At 43.1% G+C, this 16,861-nt stretch overlaps 1 protein-coding gene across 2 annotated transcripts in view; it reads left to right on the top strand.

The window, feature by feature from the left end:
* Positions 1 to 10,402, top strand: part of trrap (transformation/transcription domain-associated protein) — a 78,946-nt gene extending 68,544 nt beyond the window's left edge. For both annotated transcript variants that reach the window (XM_054598312.1, XM_054598311.1), the window contains 6 exons: positions 2,545 to 2,770; positions 2,960 to 3,177; positions 4,021 to 4,205; positions 4,643 to 4,846; positions 6,545 to 6,739; positions 9,138 to 10,402. In XM_054598312.1, the coding sequence (XP_054454287.1) occupies positions 2,545 to 2,770; positions 2,960 to 3,177; positions 4,021 to 4,205; positions 4,643 to 4,846; positions 6,545 to 6,739; positions 9,138 to 9,422 (1,313 nt within the window). In that variant the 3' untranslated portion in view covers positions 9,423 to 10,402. The remainder of the gene's footprint in view (positions 1 to 2,544; positions 2,771 to 2,959; positions 3,178 to 4,020; positions 4,206 to 4,642; positions 4,847 to 6,544; positions 6,740 to 9,137) is intronic.
* The last annotated feature ends 6,459 nt before the right edge of the window (positions 10,403 to 16,861 follow it).

Here is a 16,861-nt window from a genome sequence, read left to right as displayed (position 1 = left end):
AGTCATTTGTCATGCTGAAATCAACATTTACCATAGTTAAATGCAACTGTATCGCAATCTGGCTTAGCGCACCTATGTACCTTCAGTTGGTTGTCAGTCATAGCTTTAAATGTGAACTTTTATTGCCCCTCTACCCCCCATACACGCTGATGTGATGACCTCTGATGCGTTCAAAACTTCAGCTCACCAATCTGACACTATAAAGTTGAGTTGACATCACCACACACATTCATACAATCCCACACTGAGTCAGGAACAGTGAGACTTGAGGGAATAATGGTTCTATATACAGAGGTGGCCCTCCTGAGTCTGGATCCATAATTTGCTGGAGAAGGGCAGCTCCTCCGCCAGGTAGGGCAGACTACCAGCGCTGGTTTCTTCACACAGGTCAGAGTTCAGCTGGCTGTATTCAACACCACACTCTGTCTCTCAGCATCTTATTCCCCGAGCTAGCAGACAGAGCAGGGGTCAAAGATTAGTTTCCATGGGGTTGAAAATAACCGTCTTCTGCTCTCTCTGGCTGTATTGCACTTGCCATGGAGCACCTCTGTATTTTCTCCCAGAGACTGTCTGCAGGTTTATTATTGTCACACTGTATTAACTCAAAAAAAGGTGAAATGTTGGTTACTAACTGTTCCAGAAAATGTATTTGCTACTCGCGTTTGACAACATGTCTAATACTTAAAATATCTAGGTATTTGTATGAGTTGTAACCACATAAAGCCGGGGTTTTATGTGCAGCCGTCTCCAGATTTAAGCAGGTAAAATGTTTTATATCTGATAAAGATGGAATGATATTAGTGTATTGCATTATGACTTCGAAGGAGTGGAGCATGTCTCTCCTTTTCTATTTGTAAGCATTTTACACTTTTACGGTGCTGAATTGTTGTCGGGTGGCAATTCTTCAGGACTGTTTCAATTTTACCTCCGCTATCGAGGCAGGTGAATTGCAGGCAGACGGATAGTGAAATAGGGCCACTACGAAAAGAACATTGGCTGTTTTAAAGGGCTTATTTAAAGTATTAGGAGGTCTCACTCTGGGAGAGATTGAACAGGTTTGAAAATGGCAAGGCCTTGCAGTTTCATGGATTCATTATAACAGGCGGCACAACAGGGTGTACTGAAATAGGAGGTGTGTGTGTGTGTGTGTGTGTGTGTGTGTGTGTGTGTGTGTGTGTGTGTGTGTGTGTGTGTGTGTGTGTGTGTGTGTGTGTGTGTGTGTGTGTGTGTGTGTGTGTGTGTGTGTGTGTGTGTGTGTGTGTGTGTGTGTGTGTGTGCATTCATGTTACAGAGATGTCCTGGGGGCTTTATTGTAAAGTGGAAAACCTGCCTGGCTCACTTCCCCTCCTTCCGTTGTTATTGCTGCTGCTCATCACAATATGTTATGTGCAATATGAGTTGTGACTTGAAACAGGAATTTAATACTTTAAGACTCTCATTTTTTTTATAGCTCTAATTTAATCAGCTCCCAGCCTCCACTTGGGAGTTTTAAGTCGATTGGAGCGGTTCTCCTTGTGCTGCCAGCCTGCAATGAATAACTTACCCATGGAGTTCCCTTAAGCAAGGCACTTCACTACACCGCTGGAGTGAGGTGGCCAACAGTGTAACACAATATTTAGAATGGACATTTCCCAGATGTGAGTTTCTGGAACCACTTCCCACCCTAAGGCCATCACTGTGAAAAACAAAGTGTTCTTAGTCCATGTTACTGTGTAAATAACGCTAAAGCAAATACCCTCATCTCACTTCAATTAATCTTAACCGTTTGTGGCCTCAAACAGGCCTGGTAGTGTTTGCATTTGAAATGTCATCTGACCAATAAGCCTTTAAACGTCTTTGATTCTATTTATTACCGTTCTATTTCCTTTAATTATATTTGACTGGACTTTTAAGTACCATCCCCTGTGCGCTTGCTGCTTGTATGTGTTTTAACCCCCCCATGGTATTTTATTTGGCAAAGAAACACAAATTATAGCACAGTTCTAGGAGCTTATTGCTGCAGGGGAGGTTAAAGGTCAAACACACACAAAAAACGCACCTGGGAGCTGCCCACTGCTGTTACAGTCTTGTAATGTTGGCGGCTGAGAGCAGCTCCACTGGAGCAGTTATGGGGGGGGTGGAGTGTCTCGCCGAGGGGGATTTTGAGAATAGTTGATTAAGTAGAGTAGAAAGTAACACATGGATTCCCCCATCCACACGTTTTCAGCTAGCTTTAGGATTTCATTCGCTCACTTTCCCATCACTGGCAGCCTGCATCTGCTTTTGTAGTCGTTTTCTTTTATATCACTTCCTGCTTTCAGCCATTGATACTAAACCATTAATTCCACCAGGCCCCTCTTAGTTAACAATCATCTGACACACAGGTCATGCTTTCTGCTTGTGTGCTTGCTGCCTTTTTGTGAAGACAGAAGGATGTGAAAGAATTGGAGAGTTGGAAGTAATACGGACATGAAAAGGCCGGTGCTATAAAGAGATTCTTGTTGTAATAACACGCTTTTTTTTTTTTTTTTTTTTTTTTTTCCTTTCTTTCTCCACCCACACCAGACTTTGACTTCAGCGTGCCGGGCTCTATGAAGCTTCACAACTTGATCTCCAAGCTGAAGAAGTGGATCAAGATCCTGGAGGCCAAGACCAAGCAGCTGCCCAAGTTCTTCCTCATTGAGGAGAAGTGCCGCTTCCTCAGCAACTTCTCTGCACAGACGGCCGAGGTGGAGATCCCCGGGGAGTTCCTCATGCCCAAACCTACACACTATTACATCAAGATCGCAAGGTAAAGGACTCTTATGCACAGGAACCTTCTCTACTATAAGAACACTTTGGGATAATGGTTTAAATGATTGCTGAATGTAAGATTTATCTACTTCTCCTGCCTGTGGAAAAAAACAGAAAACTTGCAACGAATACATATGGAACATATCATTCCACCACTTCAGCTCCGTCTCTCTGTGCTTCTCTCCAGGTTCATGCCCAGAGTGGAAATCGTTCAGAAACACAACACGGCAGCACGTCGTCTCTATATCCGGGGCCACAATGGCAAAATCTACCCTTACCTGGTGATGAACGATGCTTGCCTGACCGAGTCGCGCCGAGAGGAGAGGGTCCTGCAGCTTCTCCGCCTCCTCAACCCGTGTCTGGAGAAGAGGAAGGAGACCACCAAGAGACACCTCTTCTTCACTGGTACGATCAGGGATAAGAGAGAACATACAGGGACTAGGGAGGATCCTTTTCTAAGATTATGTTGTTTTTGCCTCATTTACTTCTTTTGAGTTGTCGCTTGAAAATAGGAATGTCAATAGGAATGACTCTTTAATTTTTACACTTATTTTACACTTTCTGTCTCTGGTGATCAGAAACACACGGACACGTCTAGTGCTGCTGTACACTGATAACAAATGGCTATGACCCTCTCCTACTATTTTTCTTCTCTTTCTGTAGCTGTCTCACTCACACACACCGTTTCAATTTTCAAAGTGCTATTTCCTCTCCTGTCCATCCCCTTGTGTTTTGCCTCCGCCCAGCTGTTTACCCAATCTCCATTTATGCACTTGATTGGTCTGTTTAAAGGGAAATATGGATGGGGAATTCCACAGTCCCTTCCAACCCATTTCCTCTCAATTAGAATGGCTGGTATTGATTTGATTTGGTGTGCCGTAGTATGTTTTGACTGCTTTCACTTGGCAATCCATGCACAGCCTTTCACCTCCTTTGACCCTGTTTAATGCTGAGCCATGGCCCGCCTTCAGGGCAGCTGTTTCCCAAGTCTGGAGTATTTTAGTTGTAGGTTTAGATCTGTGGTTTACACTGTGGTAAAACAGGGACCGTTTTCTAGGAAGTGCAGCCAAATGTTTACAGTTTGTTTGTCACTGACTTGGTATTTTTCCCCCTCTCTTTACCTCCCTCCCTACTTTCTCTCTTTTTTTTCTCCCGGCTTCCCTCAATCTTATTTCTTCACTCTGCTCTCCCCTCTCCATCCCTTCCCCACATGTATCCTGTCTTCTGTCTCTCCCTCCATCTCTCCAGTGCCCCGAGTGGTGGCAGTGTCGCCTCAGATGCGCCTGGTAGAGGACAACCCTTCGTCTCTGTCATTGGTGGAAATCTACAAACAACGCTGTGCCAAGAAGGGCATCGAACACGACAACCCCATTTCCAGATATTACGATCGTCTGGCCACTGTGCAGGCCAGAGGCACGCAAGCCAGCCACCAGGTATGGATACGGTCAAATAAACAGATCAGAGATGGGACTAGACTCGGACTTTAAATTTGGAAGTCATGAACAATCCTTCATCATCAAGTCATTTTCATTGCACACTGCCACACACACCGCTGCAGTGCCTACACAGACCCGCCTCCTCTCACTCATTCAGTGCTGTTTTCTCGCCACTCGTCATTTTATAGCGGGATAAAGGTGGCTCGTGTTTTTTTTAATAATAGTTTATTATTTAAGTTATTGTATCAAATTTCAGTATTGTGACAACACTGATGATAATACAGCACATGCTTTGAACATTTCTTAGATATAGCTATGCAGTGTTCTATGGAGACTAGACAGCATGCAGCCAATTATAATGCTCATTACAACCAATATCATCTGGACCGCGGCTCTCTCCCTAACCTCTACTCCTTCCTCCCATCTCAAACCAGGTCCTGCGGGACATCCTGAAGGAGGTGCAGGGGAACATGGTGCCTCGCAGCATGCTGAAGGAGTGGGCCCTCCACACCTTCCCTAACGCCACCGACTACTGGACCTTCCGGAAGATGTTCACCATCCAGCTGGCCCTCATAGGTCTGGCGGAGTTCATGCTCCATCTCAACAGGCTCAACCCCGAGATGCTGCAAATAGCTCAGGTAGGAGAAGCACACAAACATACACGAGCAGAAACATGGCGGAATCTCTGTCAAGGGCGAGTGGCGTTCGTGTGACGGGGGCTAATTCAATAGATATACACTCTCACAGATGCATTAAGAGATCACCACTACCCTCTCCATATCTGGCCGTTTGAATTACCATTCTCCCCCGTGACATTCACGCTAGGCCTATCAGTCAGCCAGACGCTGTCAATTCGAAGGATGTTTTGACAGAACGTTATATATCCAGTCCCTCTGCTCTACAGCTATCAAAGACGTTTCAATTTGAGAGGCCGTGTTTGTGGGTGCGAGCGTTTGCCTTCTCAGTCCCAACGCATCCGTCTGCCGCTCTGGTCCGCAGACAGTTTTCTAAAAGTCATTATTAAAGATGATTGTGTCAGTCGGCCACCCCACCCCTGTGATCCTAATCGGCCTTTGCTGACAGGCGTTCCTCCGGGCAGCTAAGCGCTGGTATTAAGCCCCCTCTCTGCCTGTTCCACTCGGCAGATCCCATTAGACGCAGCAGGATTACGGTACGGAAAGCGTACGCACACACAAACATTACACACAAACGGAGAAAAGAGTGCAAGGACAGGACACCACAGCCATAACATTGTGCCCCACCCTGCCGAAATGGAGACCTTATGTAAGTTGGCACTTATAAAGTTCAATGATGCTTCAAGGTATCAGTCATAGAGGCACTTCTTTGTGGCATTAATCAGGCTGTAATTCAGTCATACATTTCATTCCTTCAAGACCTGTATTCACAAGGCATTAGATCATTTCCTCAGAATACGTTGAATCACCTTTCTCTATCTCCTTTGATACTGTTGCCATTTCACCTGAATATTACTCAAGTTCACAGCTCCAAGTCAGCACATGTGACACATTAACGTTGCGTCATCCCTTTCACACCAGCCCCCGAAATGAAGCCGTCGCCGGCCACTAGTGTGGTGATTTAGCATTCTGAGCGCTGCCTCTACAGCCAACCGTCTGCAGGCTTATCTGAGCCTCCTGGGGGTTGCTGGTGTCTCAGCCCACTGCCTCGAGGCCCTCCGCTGGGGCCTGCAGGAGCAAATGACAGTAGGAGAGAGAGGGGGGAGGATGGGGGTTAAGAAGAAGGGGGGAGGGAAAGAGGCGGGAAAGAGGTAAAACAGAGGAGGGGAGAGGGAGAAGGAGCTGGAATGAAACGCTCTGCTATAAAGCTGTCAGAGGCACTCACCTTTTCATATAAGGGAGCTTATCTTGCCCGGAATGGCTGCTTGAGTAGCGGTCCTGTCGCACATAAATGCAGGCTTAAAGATGAAAACTTGGCTGTATATATTTAGGTCAGCGGGGAGCGACAGGGGGAGAGGGGAGTGGGAGTGAATTGAGGATTATAGATGTTCTGCTGCTGATAGTTTGACGTGTTATTGTGTCTTGGGCACGCAGATCAATAACAGTAGCCATTTTTGTTGGCATGATCTTGTTTTGTGAGTCCCCTAGCCTTTCTGAAGAAGAGTTATTTTCTTGCACGGCTCATATGGTCTAAGGACCGCGGAGAACACTGCAGAAAGGAATATCATAGATATACGTTTTCTTTAATTGGTAGTGGTTATGAGGAGGTAGCCCTGAAGAGTTTGTTTTTTTACAATGTCCTCCCTCACACACTGGTTTTTCTTACACTTCTGACTGGTACTTTACCTTTACTCAATTTAGGACACAGGAAAGCTGAACGTCTCCTACTTCCGCTTTGACATCAACGACGCCACAGGCGACCTGGACGCCAACCGTCCTGTTCCGTTCCGTCTGACGCCGAACATCTCAGAGTTCCTGACCACCATCGGTGTCTCGGGCCCTCTCACTGCCTCCATGATTGCTGTGGCACGATGCTTTGCACAGCCCAACTTTAAGGTACCTTGTCTTGCTCTAAGAGTTGTTGAAAAGTTTTTCCTGTGTTTTCAAATAAAATACAGCTCAGAATAATGTTTTACAGATGCATATAGGGATAGAACAAAGCAGATGATCAGAGGCTTGCCTGTTAGAATGTTCCACATCTGATGTGAGATATTGGATTTTAACTATTTATTTCAGTGTATACATAGATTAATATTGGAATTTCTGTAATTAAGCTGCTGATTTGAAGCTACTTAAATCATTATTTTATTATTAACAACAGATCACATGTAGATGGGGCTGCTCATAGGGACAAAGGCATGGAGAATTTTCACCCAACTCTGCATTTCCCATTTTAGCATTTCAGGTCATTGTTTGGGTTAAATGGCCCACAGCATTACTGTTATGGGTCACTCATATGGCTCTATTCAGCATTGTTTCCAGATGCATCAGACTGCTGTTAACAGTAAAAAAAAAAAAAACTACCTGCTAAGCAACAAACACCAGACAGACACAGTTAGCAACTAGCTGGAGAACCTTGGTGGAGCATTTAGCAGCTAAAGAACCAGATATTTCCCTCAGGGGTTGCTGGAGACCAAAACAGAAAGTGAATATTATTGAACTTAGTTTTTATCAGTTGGGCAATGACGGTTGCTCTGAATTGTGTACATAGGCAATTGGTTGCCAACAGGTTTGCCTCATCTACTAGATGGTAATATGTCATAAAAGGTCACACCGCCCTATGACAATATTGCATTTAAATGTTAAAGTAAGTATACTTGAAAATTACACTTGCTCAACCTGACTCAGATGGCAGGAGTCTTGGCAAGGTTTAAGGAGAAGTGTGTCAGCTGGCAGTATCAGTGAGGATATACATCATTCTGTCACGAGGACACAGTGGTTTGTTGTGGAATTCAAGCTCCTGCTGAGTTCCCCGGATATCGTAGTTCAACTAAACAAAAAAACAATGCAATAAAAGCCTGAGCGGTCAGAGGGTAATAATATAATGTATCTGCAGCCGGGCAGTAATGACAGGCGTGTGGTGTCTATGTATAGGTCTAGCTCATACTTAGTCTGACTCATGTGGAGGGAGCAGGATGCTTAAGATATAAATTAACAAAGCACTTGACGTTGTGAGCTAGGCAAGGTGGAGTGCCAGACGTTGGGTCAAAGAAAATGGCCTTTTCCAGGAAACACAGCAAAACACCACAAGCGCATAACAATCATCCACTCAAATATATTAAAGTCTAAAACCATATAAACACTTTACGTAAGCTTGGGAAACAGCGTGAACCTAGTTAGGTGATGACTGATGGTGTTGCGGCCACATCATGATTATGTATTTAAGTTCTGTGTCACCATAATGAGCTGTTTACAACACAGATTTCCTTTTGGATGATTAACACAACCTGAATTGAACTTAACGGCTTTGTTTTATATGTCTGAGATTGGCTTTGACTTTATATAAACGGAGTTTTTAGCACGTTTCAGTGCTCCTTTTCCCGCGACGGACACTTTCAACAGATGGCTTAGAAAAGTCTACCCAAGAAGATTGACATATTGTGTAAACAGAAAGAGCTTTCTCTTGACACATAATTGAGATTTCAATTAGATGCTGTGGTTATCAAGTTAGCTAACTATATGACCAAAAACAATACTAAGAAAATATCTTCTTACCTGCTGTTTCTGTTACTTTCAAACACATCTTTTGCTCTTCATTAGTGGATGCAATTTCTCAATTGTCACCATGAAACTGTGGTGACGTGGGAGGGATCATAATCCTTTTCTCTGTTCAAAGATGGTCTTTGATGTCAAAGGTCATCTCCATCTGCATAGGAAGACTGTAAGATGTGGTTGGAAGCTCTGGGGAAAAAAGAGGGAAAAGCACCTTGATTAGAGTTTTTGACAAACTATTCTTTCCAAAGTCAAAAACTTACTTTCTAGATCTATGTGGGCATTATTTTCGTGTTGTCAAAATGATTGTAAGTAAGTCGAAATGAAGTAAAGAAGTTAAGTTATTAACTAATAAAGCAAATAAAATAAAGTTAGTTAAATATTATATTTCCAGACTTGTGTCGTCATCAAGATGTTATTAAAAGAGCAAAAATCACATTTTCACATTTTTGTAATCACAAGTAATGATTAATTGTCATCGAGTCATAGATAACACCGTAGCATAAAGCAGTCCCATTTGCATGAACATTTTTGCTCTGAATCAAAGCTAAGAAGGTTCTTTGAGTTTATTCCTACTGAGCTTCATTAGTACATTTGGGTAATTGCTCACAAGAAACTCTAAATCTAGAAAAAAAAAAAAATCTCTTAATATTGGTTGTGTTAGGATCCAGTGATTATTCTACAGGTTGCTACAAAATGTATTCTTTATGATTTACATCTCATTCTCATCTGTCCCTGATAGGTGGACGGAATCCTCAAGGCGGTCCTTCGCGATGAGATCATTGCGTGGCACAAGAAGACCCAGGAGGACACGTCCATGCCGCTGTCCCCGGCCGGCCAACCAGAGAACATGGACTCCCAGCAGCTGGTCTCGTTGGTCCAGAAGGCCGTCACGGCCATCATGACCCGCCTCCATAACCTGGCTCAGTTCGAGGGAGGAGAGAGTAAGGTCAACACCCTGGTGGCTGCAGCAAACAGCCTGGACAATCTGTGTCGCATGGACCCGGCCTGGCACCCCTGGCTCTAAAGGAAACAGAGAGGAAAGGGGATGAGATGCAGGGAAAGAAAATGTGTTATTGTTTACTTTTTATTACATATCTGACGAACACGGACAACTGTAAAGGGGAATGTTGGTCTTCACTGTATCAAAAGCCTGACGGACATGTTGGACTCCTTCTCTCTCGATCAAAGGACACTGAAATAGTTTAAGTGGAATCAAGTGGAACAAAAGGCCCTCACTGTCACATTGATAGTCTTAACAGGGTTTGCCAGTAAACATAATAGTTATATCTGGACTGACTCTGAATCTTTTTACCAAACACAATTTCTCCCTCAACTTCTATTTATTTTTATAACTAAATGACAGGGACGGCATGTGTGATGCCAGTTTTCCTGTCTGACAAGGAGAAAGTACAAATACTTGTGTCGGTACAATGAGCCACTCACTCGAGCTCATGGGTTTGTTTGTTTTTTATTTAAGAGATGGGGAAATCTTCTGTTTTTTTGCGTTAGCTGTGTCTGTGTTGTATTCTCCTGCATCAAGAGCTTACCATTTTTACACTTTGATTTTTATTTTTTTCACCTAAAATAGCCATTTGTCCTCTCAAATTTCTATTTGTATTTTCTATTTGTATTTAAACTGAAAAACGTGTTTCTTCCTGCAAAATGAGGAAATTTGTTGTCCTGTGAAACAGATAATGCGCTCTACTTTTTTTTTGACCCACTGCCTGAACTTTATTAACACTTAGTAGTCCAAAAGCCATTTTTACTTTGCATTTCTTCTGTCTTTCCATAAGCCGTGTTGTAATGTAACAAAGTCAAACTTCAGGGCGTATTGACACTGTAATAAGCTATAACAGCTGCAATGTAAATATGTCATTACCAAGCTGGTTGTGTATGCATAATACTCCGCTTTTTTTTTAAAGGCGCAATGCTTTTTTCAGCAGAAGTATTATCGCTTGTCCTGTAAATAAGCATTTTGTTTTAATAAAATGCTCTTTTTTTAAATACGGATGCTGCTGTTGGCTCTTTTTTTTTTTTTTTTTTTTTTTTTTTTTTTTTTTTTACGATGACCTGCAGAGTCTTTCTTAAAGCTGTATATTAAACAAAGCTCATAATTACCATAAAGCAAAACTCACAATTAGTGAGTTGCTTTTATACATTTTTTAACCAGTTGTCAAACAACAATAATGACCAGTAATCCCCATCTGTGGCTCCCATCTCCTGCATCACTATCACAGCCATAATCACCCTGAAGGCTGCACTCATGGATATTATTGCGGTAATAACTCATGCTGCGAAATGACTCCAGACGAATCATCCTCTGACGTTAAAAAGTCTATTGCCGCCATCCTCGCCGTTCACAGTTAGTGGACATTTATGGAGAGGCATTTCAGCGCGGCGGTGTTGAATCAAAAAGCGCTGCTCTGTCTCGTTGGTGGTATGATAACCTTGTGGTCATTCCCTCCCTCTGGTGAGAGAGTCCTGGGGAGGTGTGTGTTAAGGCGTTTCTCGCCTCCCCCGGTGTTTGATTAATGCGTGCCGGTACATCTCCGAGTGGGCTGGCCTCGCTTGACTTATACACACTGTCAGCCGGCCCGCCTGCACTCGTAAACAAAGGTTATATCTCTGTTCGCCCTCTATACAATCCACATACAGCCTCTGCCTCTAAGTATGTTTGCAAACTGTCTCGATCATTTCTCTTCCTCTCTGATCCACTCTCAGCAGCTCAGTAGATTCCAACATTCAACTCCTAGTTTCATTAATTTCCTATTTGTTTAGCTTAAATGTGCACACACAGTAAATACCCATGATGCTGTACAAATGCTTGACAGATTGTTTTGCTTTCCGTCTCACATTCCTCAATAGTTGTGTAGGTGTTTGAGCATTAACTAGTACTAGACATATAACAAGTTTGAACTGATGAAAAGTTAATTTAATCCCAAAACAGTTGTGGTGATAAATGTACCAAAATGCATAGCAAACGTATCATCCTGCCTCTGACATAAATATAGGACTGGTTGTGCACAAATAACCTTTACGGATCTAAAAAACAACCCTCCAAACTATTTTTTTTACTTTAATGGAGAACTTTGTGGCTGAATAAACCCTTTCTTTCTCATTTGTAACATCTTATAACACAAGGAAGGTTCTCTACAACATTTGACTCTTATCATTTTTACTGACTCGGCTGACCAACTTGTTCCTGGATGCAATTCCTTCCCCGCCAGAATCGCACTGGTATCAACAGAATCCAGGCTGACCCCGTGACCTGGAACCAATACCTGTACAGAAACAAATGATAGTCATGTCAGTTCTAAGACCGAAGCATGATGGAGAGATTTAGTTTCTCGCTGAATGGAGACTCATCCAGTGCATTTTGTTCAGAGTCCTTTTGAATGATTGTGTTTGAAGTTCTGGGTGCCCTCTGATGGGGACAGGCATCCATTTCACGCCTCAGGTGTCTGTTCCGATCTGATAGCGATTAGGTGAAATATGAAATCCACAACACGTGCACATGCCCTCCCCATATGATGTGTCATAGTTCGCCTTCTGGGGCCCTTTTCTTGGCATCCTGTGACTGCAGACAGATATAACCTCCACCTCCACCTCCTCCCTTTCTTTCCTTTTCTCTCTGCTTGATATGAGTGAAGTGGAAGCGAAGGCTTAGCCACCCCTCAACCCCTCGCATCTACCTCCCTCCCTCTCCGGTAGCGTGAGAGAAGTGGAGGTGATTGATGTGCTCCGGCGGGAGTGGAGGTGTGGAGCCTGGATCATCATCAGCCGTGGCACAGAGCAGGGATCTCTGAGGACACACCAAAGCAGGAATAGATCCTGGCAGGACCAGATGATGAAATCTTCCCCCCTCCAATGATCCTCATCCCTGCGGAGGATAGCTGAGGGGGAAGGAGGAGGACGGGCTTAAGGGAGGAGCGGAGGAGGGAAGATTTTTTCAGAAACCATCTGTTTGGTTTATTTGGCAACTAAGCTTTCATATATCTCAAGAGAGATGAGTTTGGATACAACGTAATGAAAACTTACAATAGACCAGCGAGTACACAGATGAGTGTTTGTAGCATCAAGTCTGCTGAATCACAGAGACATGGATGACGCTGTTGTGAAAAGAACAAAGGTTAAAAAAATCACTTAACCAAAACCTTAATCATTTTCTTTCCTCTCTTCACAATTCATCATTGAAGAACAGGAAGTCTCTTTCTGTTTCCACCAGCCAGCATCCAATTATACATCGCATTGTATCGGGCCTTGTAGCGCAGTAGGGGGCGACGCTTCTTTGTATCCTCTTGTAAACAAACAGTATTAATCAAATAACGATTGTGTTAGGATCTCCAGTCTTGGAAAGCAGCACATCTCATATCTAGCAGCTGAGGATTTGTTTTGTTACTCAGCGAAGGAGTCCCATTAGGACTTCTAATGGCATTTCCACTCAGAGGAGTTGAGCTCATTAGTTTGGTGTCTAAAATCTGCCATTATGATTTTAATTGCGCAAGCTGTACACAGCAGTACTGGAAGCAATCAAAGTCCCTTTTTTTTCTTTCTTGGTTGACAGTGATGCAGCGGCACATCAACAAATCACATGCTGATCTAAATACGTACTGATACGCTTTGTATGGACTGACAGCACAGGGGTTTGGGGGGAAAAGGGCTTAAGTGACAATTTCAAATCTAAATAATTATATATTCAGTTAAAGTCATAATGGAACCCTTCACTTTTTCACAGATTTTCTGTCAAACTAACTTGATTTATGTGGCATTTGATCTAAAGAGCTTGTGATTAAACATACACTCATATTTTCTGTATATCTTTAACTATCAAACAAGCCATGACATAACGATCGAACTTCCTGGACTGTAATGCTCCAGCTATACTAGAGGGAACTTCAAGCTTCAACTCAAATCATAAAGGAATAGTTCAACATTTTGGGAACTACACTTATTTGCCTTTCAGCATAGTGTTAGATATGAATGTAAATAAAAGACTACAGCCAGCAGCTGGTTAGCTTAGCTTAGCATATAGACTGGAAACGGGGGAAACAGCTAGCCTAGTTGTGTTTGAAAACATTATACAGGAAACCACTGTGCTTCTATGTTAACTTACCTACCAACAATTTAGTATATTGGAATCACTTGAAAACACTCCATTGGGAAAACCTGTATCGATGATGTCATCACATGGTTAAACTGAACTGACAACAACGATATTATTGTTCTCAATTGTTTTTTACAGCCAGCTGGCAATATCAGCTGTACTGGAGTGTGGAGCAGTGGAGCGTGATTAATTATGGAGTACCCTTGGCACTGAACACCATTCTGAAGTGGTATTAGTGTGTAAGTGTTGGTTGAGGGTATTTCACGTTGGTATTTTTAAACAAGGGACACGTACTCAATGTAAAAACATTGTATTGTAGCCATACTTTTCCAATAATTGACAGACGTGTGTATTTCTATTTATTCACATTATTGTAGGCAGAGTCTGAATCATATTGTCTATGCAATATACTGAATTTAAGTGGGTTGAAGGTGCACAGAACATTAAAGTGAGCTAAGAGTACTGACTAGGACAGAAAAACATTAATTATGAATGGCCTGAATTCTGTTTTAGTACTAGCAATACTTTTCTCTTTGATTGTAATTGCTGCACTGTAACATCATCCCTTTTGTTTATTCTTTGTACACCAGTTTCTCTTTGCTAGGGTCAAACCCTATTTCCTGCACAAATCAAACTTTGTTCTAATCACACGAGAAGCTGACTGAGTGTTGTTCACATGATCCCTGATGTCGAACAGTATTTAGCACATCACAGCTCTTCAGAAATCAATTCTTGTGCGGTAGGGCTCGGTGAGAACCTTTCAGCTCCTGCTGCACACATTGATTAAGGGCTGCTATCTGGAAATGTGCCCGCTGTTGTCAATGTTACTGCGAGAGGAGATCAAGGAGGGTCTGCAGCCAGGACGTCAATTCCCGATGATAGATTTTGGATTTGAATGAACAAGGAGGTCTGTTGGGGTATCTAATGGTGTTTTAACCTGAAATGACCCCTGGGTCGATTGAGGTGGTGTGGCTTCAAAGTACAAATAAACAAGTCTCTGATTTTAATACACAATTCAGTTGCGAAAAAGCAGCATAACTATTTTTACTACGGTACCTGCTTTCTGAACCACTGCTGCAATTTCAGATAGAAACGATGGCAAGCTAACATGGTCACAATGAGAATGCTAACAATCCGATATTTAGCACATATGTTCACCATGATCACCATCTTGGTTAAGGATGTTAGCATGCTTACGTTTACTAATTAGCACAAAGCTGAGGCAGATGGGAATAACTTAAGTTTTGCAGCTTTTTGGTCACAAAATGAGAAATCATCGGAGTGATTCATCCTGAGGGCATCGTGAAAGATGTCACCATGTTTCATGTCAATCTATCCATTAATTGTCGAGGTGTTTCACTTAAAAACTAAAATATAGACCTAAGGGTGGCACTAAAGGAAAGATCATGTGATGACCAAAGTCATTAGGATTTATCCTCTGGGGACCATAAATCTGTAGGAAATTTCATGGGGAAGCATCAAAAGGTCTCTGCATGAATTCATTTATAGTTTTACCTCCATTCAGTACTGAAAAGAAAATCCAGAGACGCGTCTGTCTCCAGGATACAAGCTCATATCTGCATCATGACCACATTCATATTCTATTTTGAGAATATTTTATAGCAATGAACACTGTTCTAATAAAATTTAAACTTCACTCAGTGGGTATGGTTCACTTTTAAAAAGCAGTCTGGTATATTTCCCAGGTGAGAAGATACATTTCGTAGCTTTTTTAGTTAAGTGAAGAAGTTATACAAAGAATATATAATGTACCCCAGCAGGAATAAGTCAGCTAACCAGTTTTATTTGAAGAAAAATTCCACCCCCTGATACTCTTGCTGTTATGATGAATCCAGTCCAGGAGTTATCTGTGATGAAGTGTTGTAATATACTTAATGGTGCGCCACAGCCTGTCTTATCTGCTTCTACTAAAGTTAGAGATTTCACCACCTTTCCCAGGATCACTTTCAACAGCATACCTGAACTTGTTGCATTGAGACGGCAAAAGCAGAAGTGTTGATAGGTTTTAAGAGCAAAGGAGCATATTTGTCAGTCAAGAAAAAGTAGGTTGCACTTGTTATTCAAAATGCAGCCGTACTGGCTAGCTTTATGTTGCTTCCCAACTTTAGTCTTCTTACAAGTTGCTGCATCCACCTGGTGTCCAACTCATTCCTTATTATACGTGTCAAATGAAAACCAGCAGGACTGAAGTCAGGAGGCTCTGCTCCGGTCGATTGAGGGAAACTGTTTGTAGGGAAATTTGCAGCTCTGTTTCTTGGCTCATGGATTTCTCCCTGTCTGGTTGTTAAGTGTTTGCAAGAAGAGAATAAGATTACATGGATGAGATGCTTTGATGCCAAACACTACCTTGGACCATTGATACATTTAATTCCAAACGAATCACTCATATTTAGCCAGTACTTCAGTTCATGACCAATTACCTGCAAAACCTCAGCTGTAATTTGTGTTTAGTGCACAAACACGCTAAACTAAGATGGCCAGTATGGTAACCATAACACCTTCATTGTCACTGCGGGCATGTCAGCATGCTACTGTGTCTGCATGTCAGCATGCTACTGTGTCTGCATGTCAGCATGCTACTGTGTCTGCATGTCAGCATGCTACTGTGTCTGCATGTCAGCATGCTACTGTGTCTGCATGTCACGTCGACTATGTTTGGCCTAATCCATGGGAATAGGAAGAGTAGGCCACCGTACAACAAATCCTGACCAGAAAATGCTAAGTTACATCACCTAAACCGGGTGGATGCTTTCCTTTCAGCGTGACTGGTGGGGTTCTTACTTCGCCTGCAGCTCCTGTAGCCGCTTCATCTCTAATAAGGCCTTTAATTGCCCGCCATCATGGACATGGCCAGCAGCAACCGAGCTGTCTCCCACCAGCGCTCCCCTCCACCGACGAGCCAATTAATGATTCTCCTTCTAGGATGTCCTGATCAGACCAGGCAGAGAGGGAGCTGCTCAGCCTGGGCTGACAACTCTCCTCCCCCTCCTCCCTCCCGCCCTCCTTGCCCTCCACCCATCCGTCCCAGCATCCTCAGCACTCTCTGTCTCCTCTGCGCCCAACCGCGTGATTTAATTTGTTTGGTAATATCAGGATTGGCATGTTCAGCCCAGCTTCACTCCAAAGTGAAATTGGACAAGGGCATTGGAGCCTCACCATGTAAAACCGCCTTACCTTGACAGCTGCTTGAGTGGGCAGCGGATTGCGGTAGAGAGTGGAGGAGGAGTGGGGAGAGAGGACAAGGTGGGGGGGATGAAGGATGTACCTGAGAGGAAGGCAGACACCAATTCACTTCTCTCTTTTCCACAGGGGAGTTTTGTGTGAGGAAGGGAGCCAGC

The sequence above is a fragment of the Anoplopoma fimbria genome, chromosome 5, assembly GCF_027596085.1.
Source record: "Anoplopoma fimbria isolate UVic2021 breed Golden Eagle Sablefish chromosome 5, Afim_UVic_2022, whole genome shotgun sequence".
Taxonomy (NCBI): Eukaryota; Metazoa; Chordata; class Actinopteri; order Perciformes; family Anoplopomatidae; genus Anoplopoma; species Anoplopoma fimbria.
This window is presented reverse-complemented; position numbering and strand designations above follow the sequence as displayed.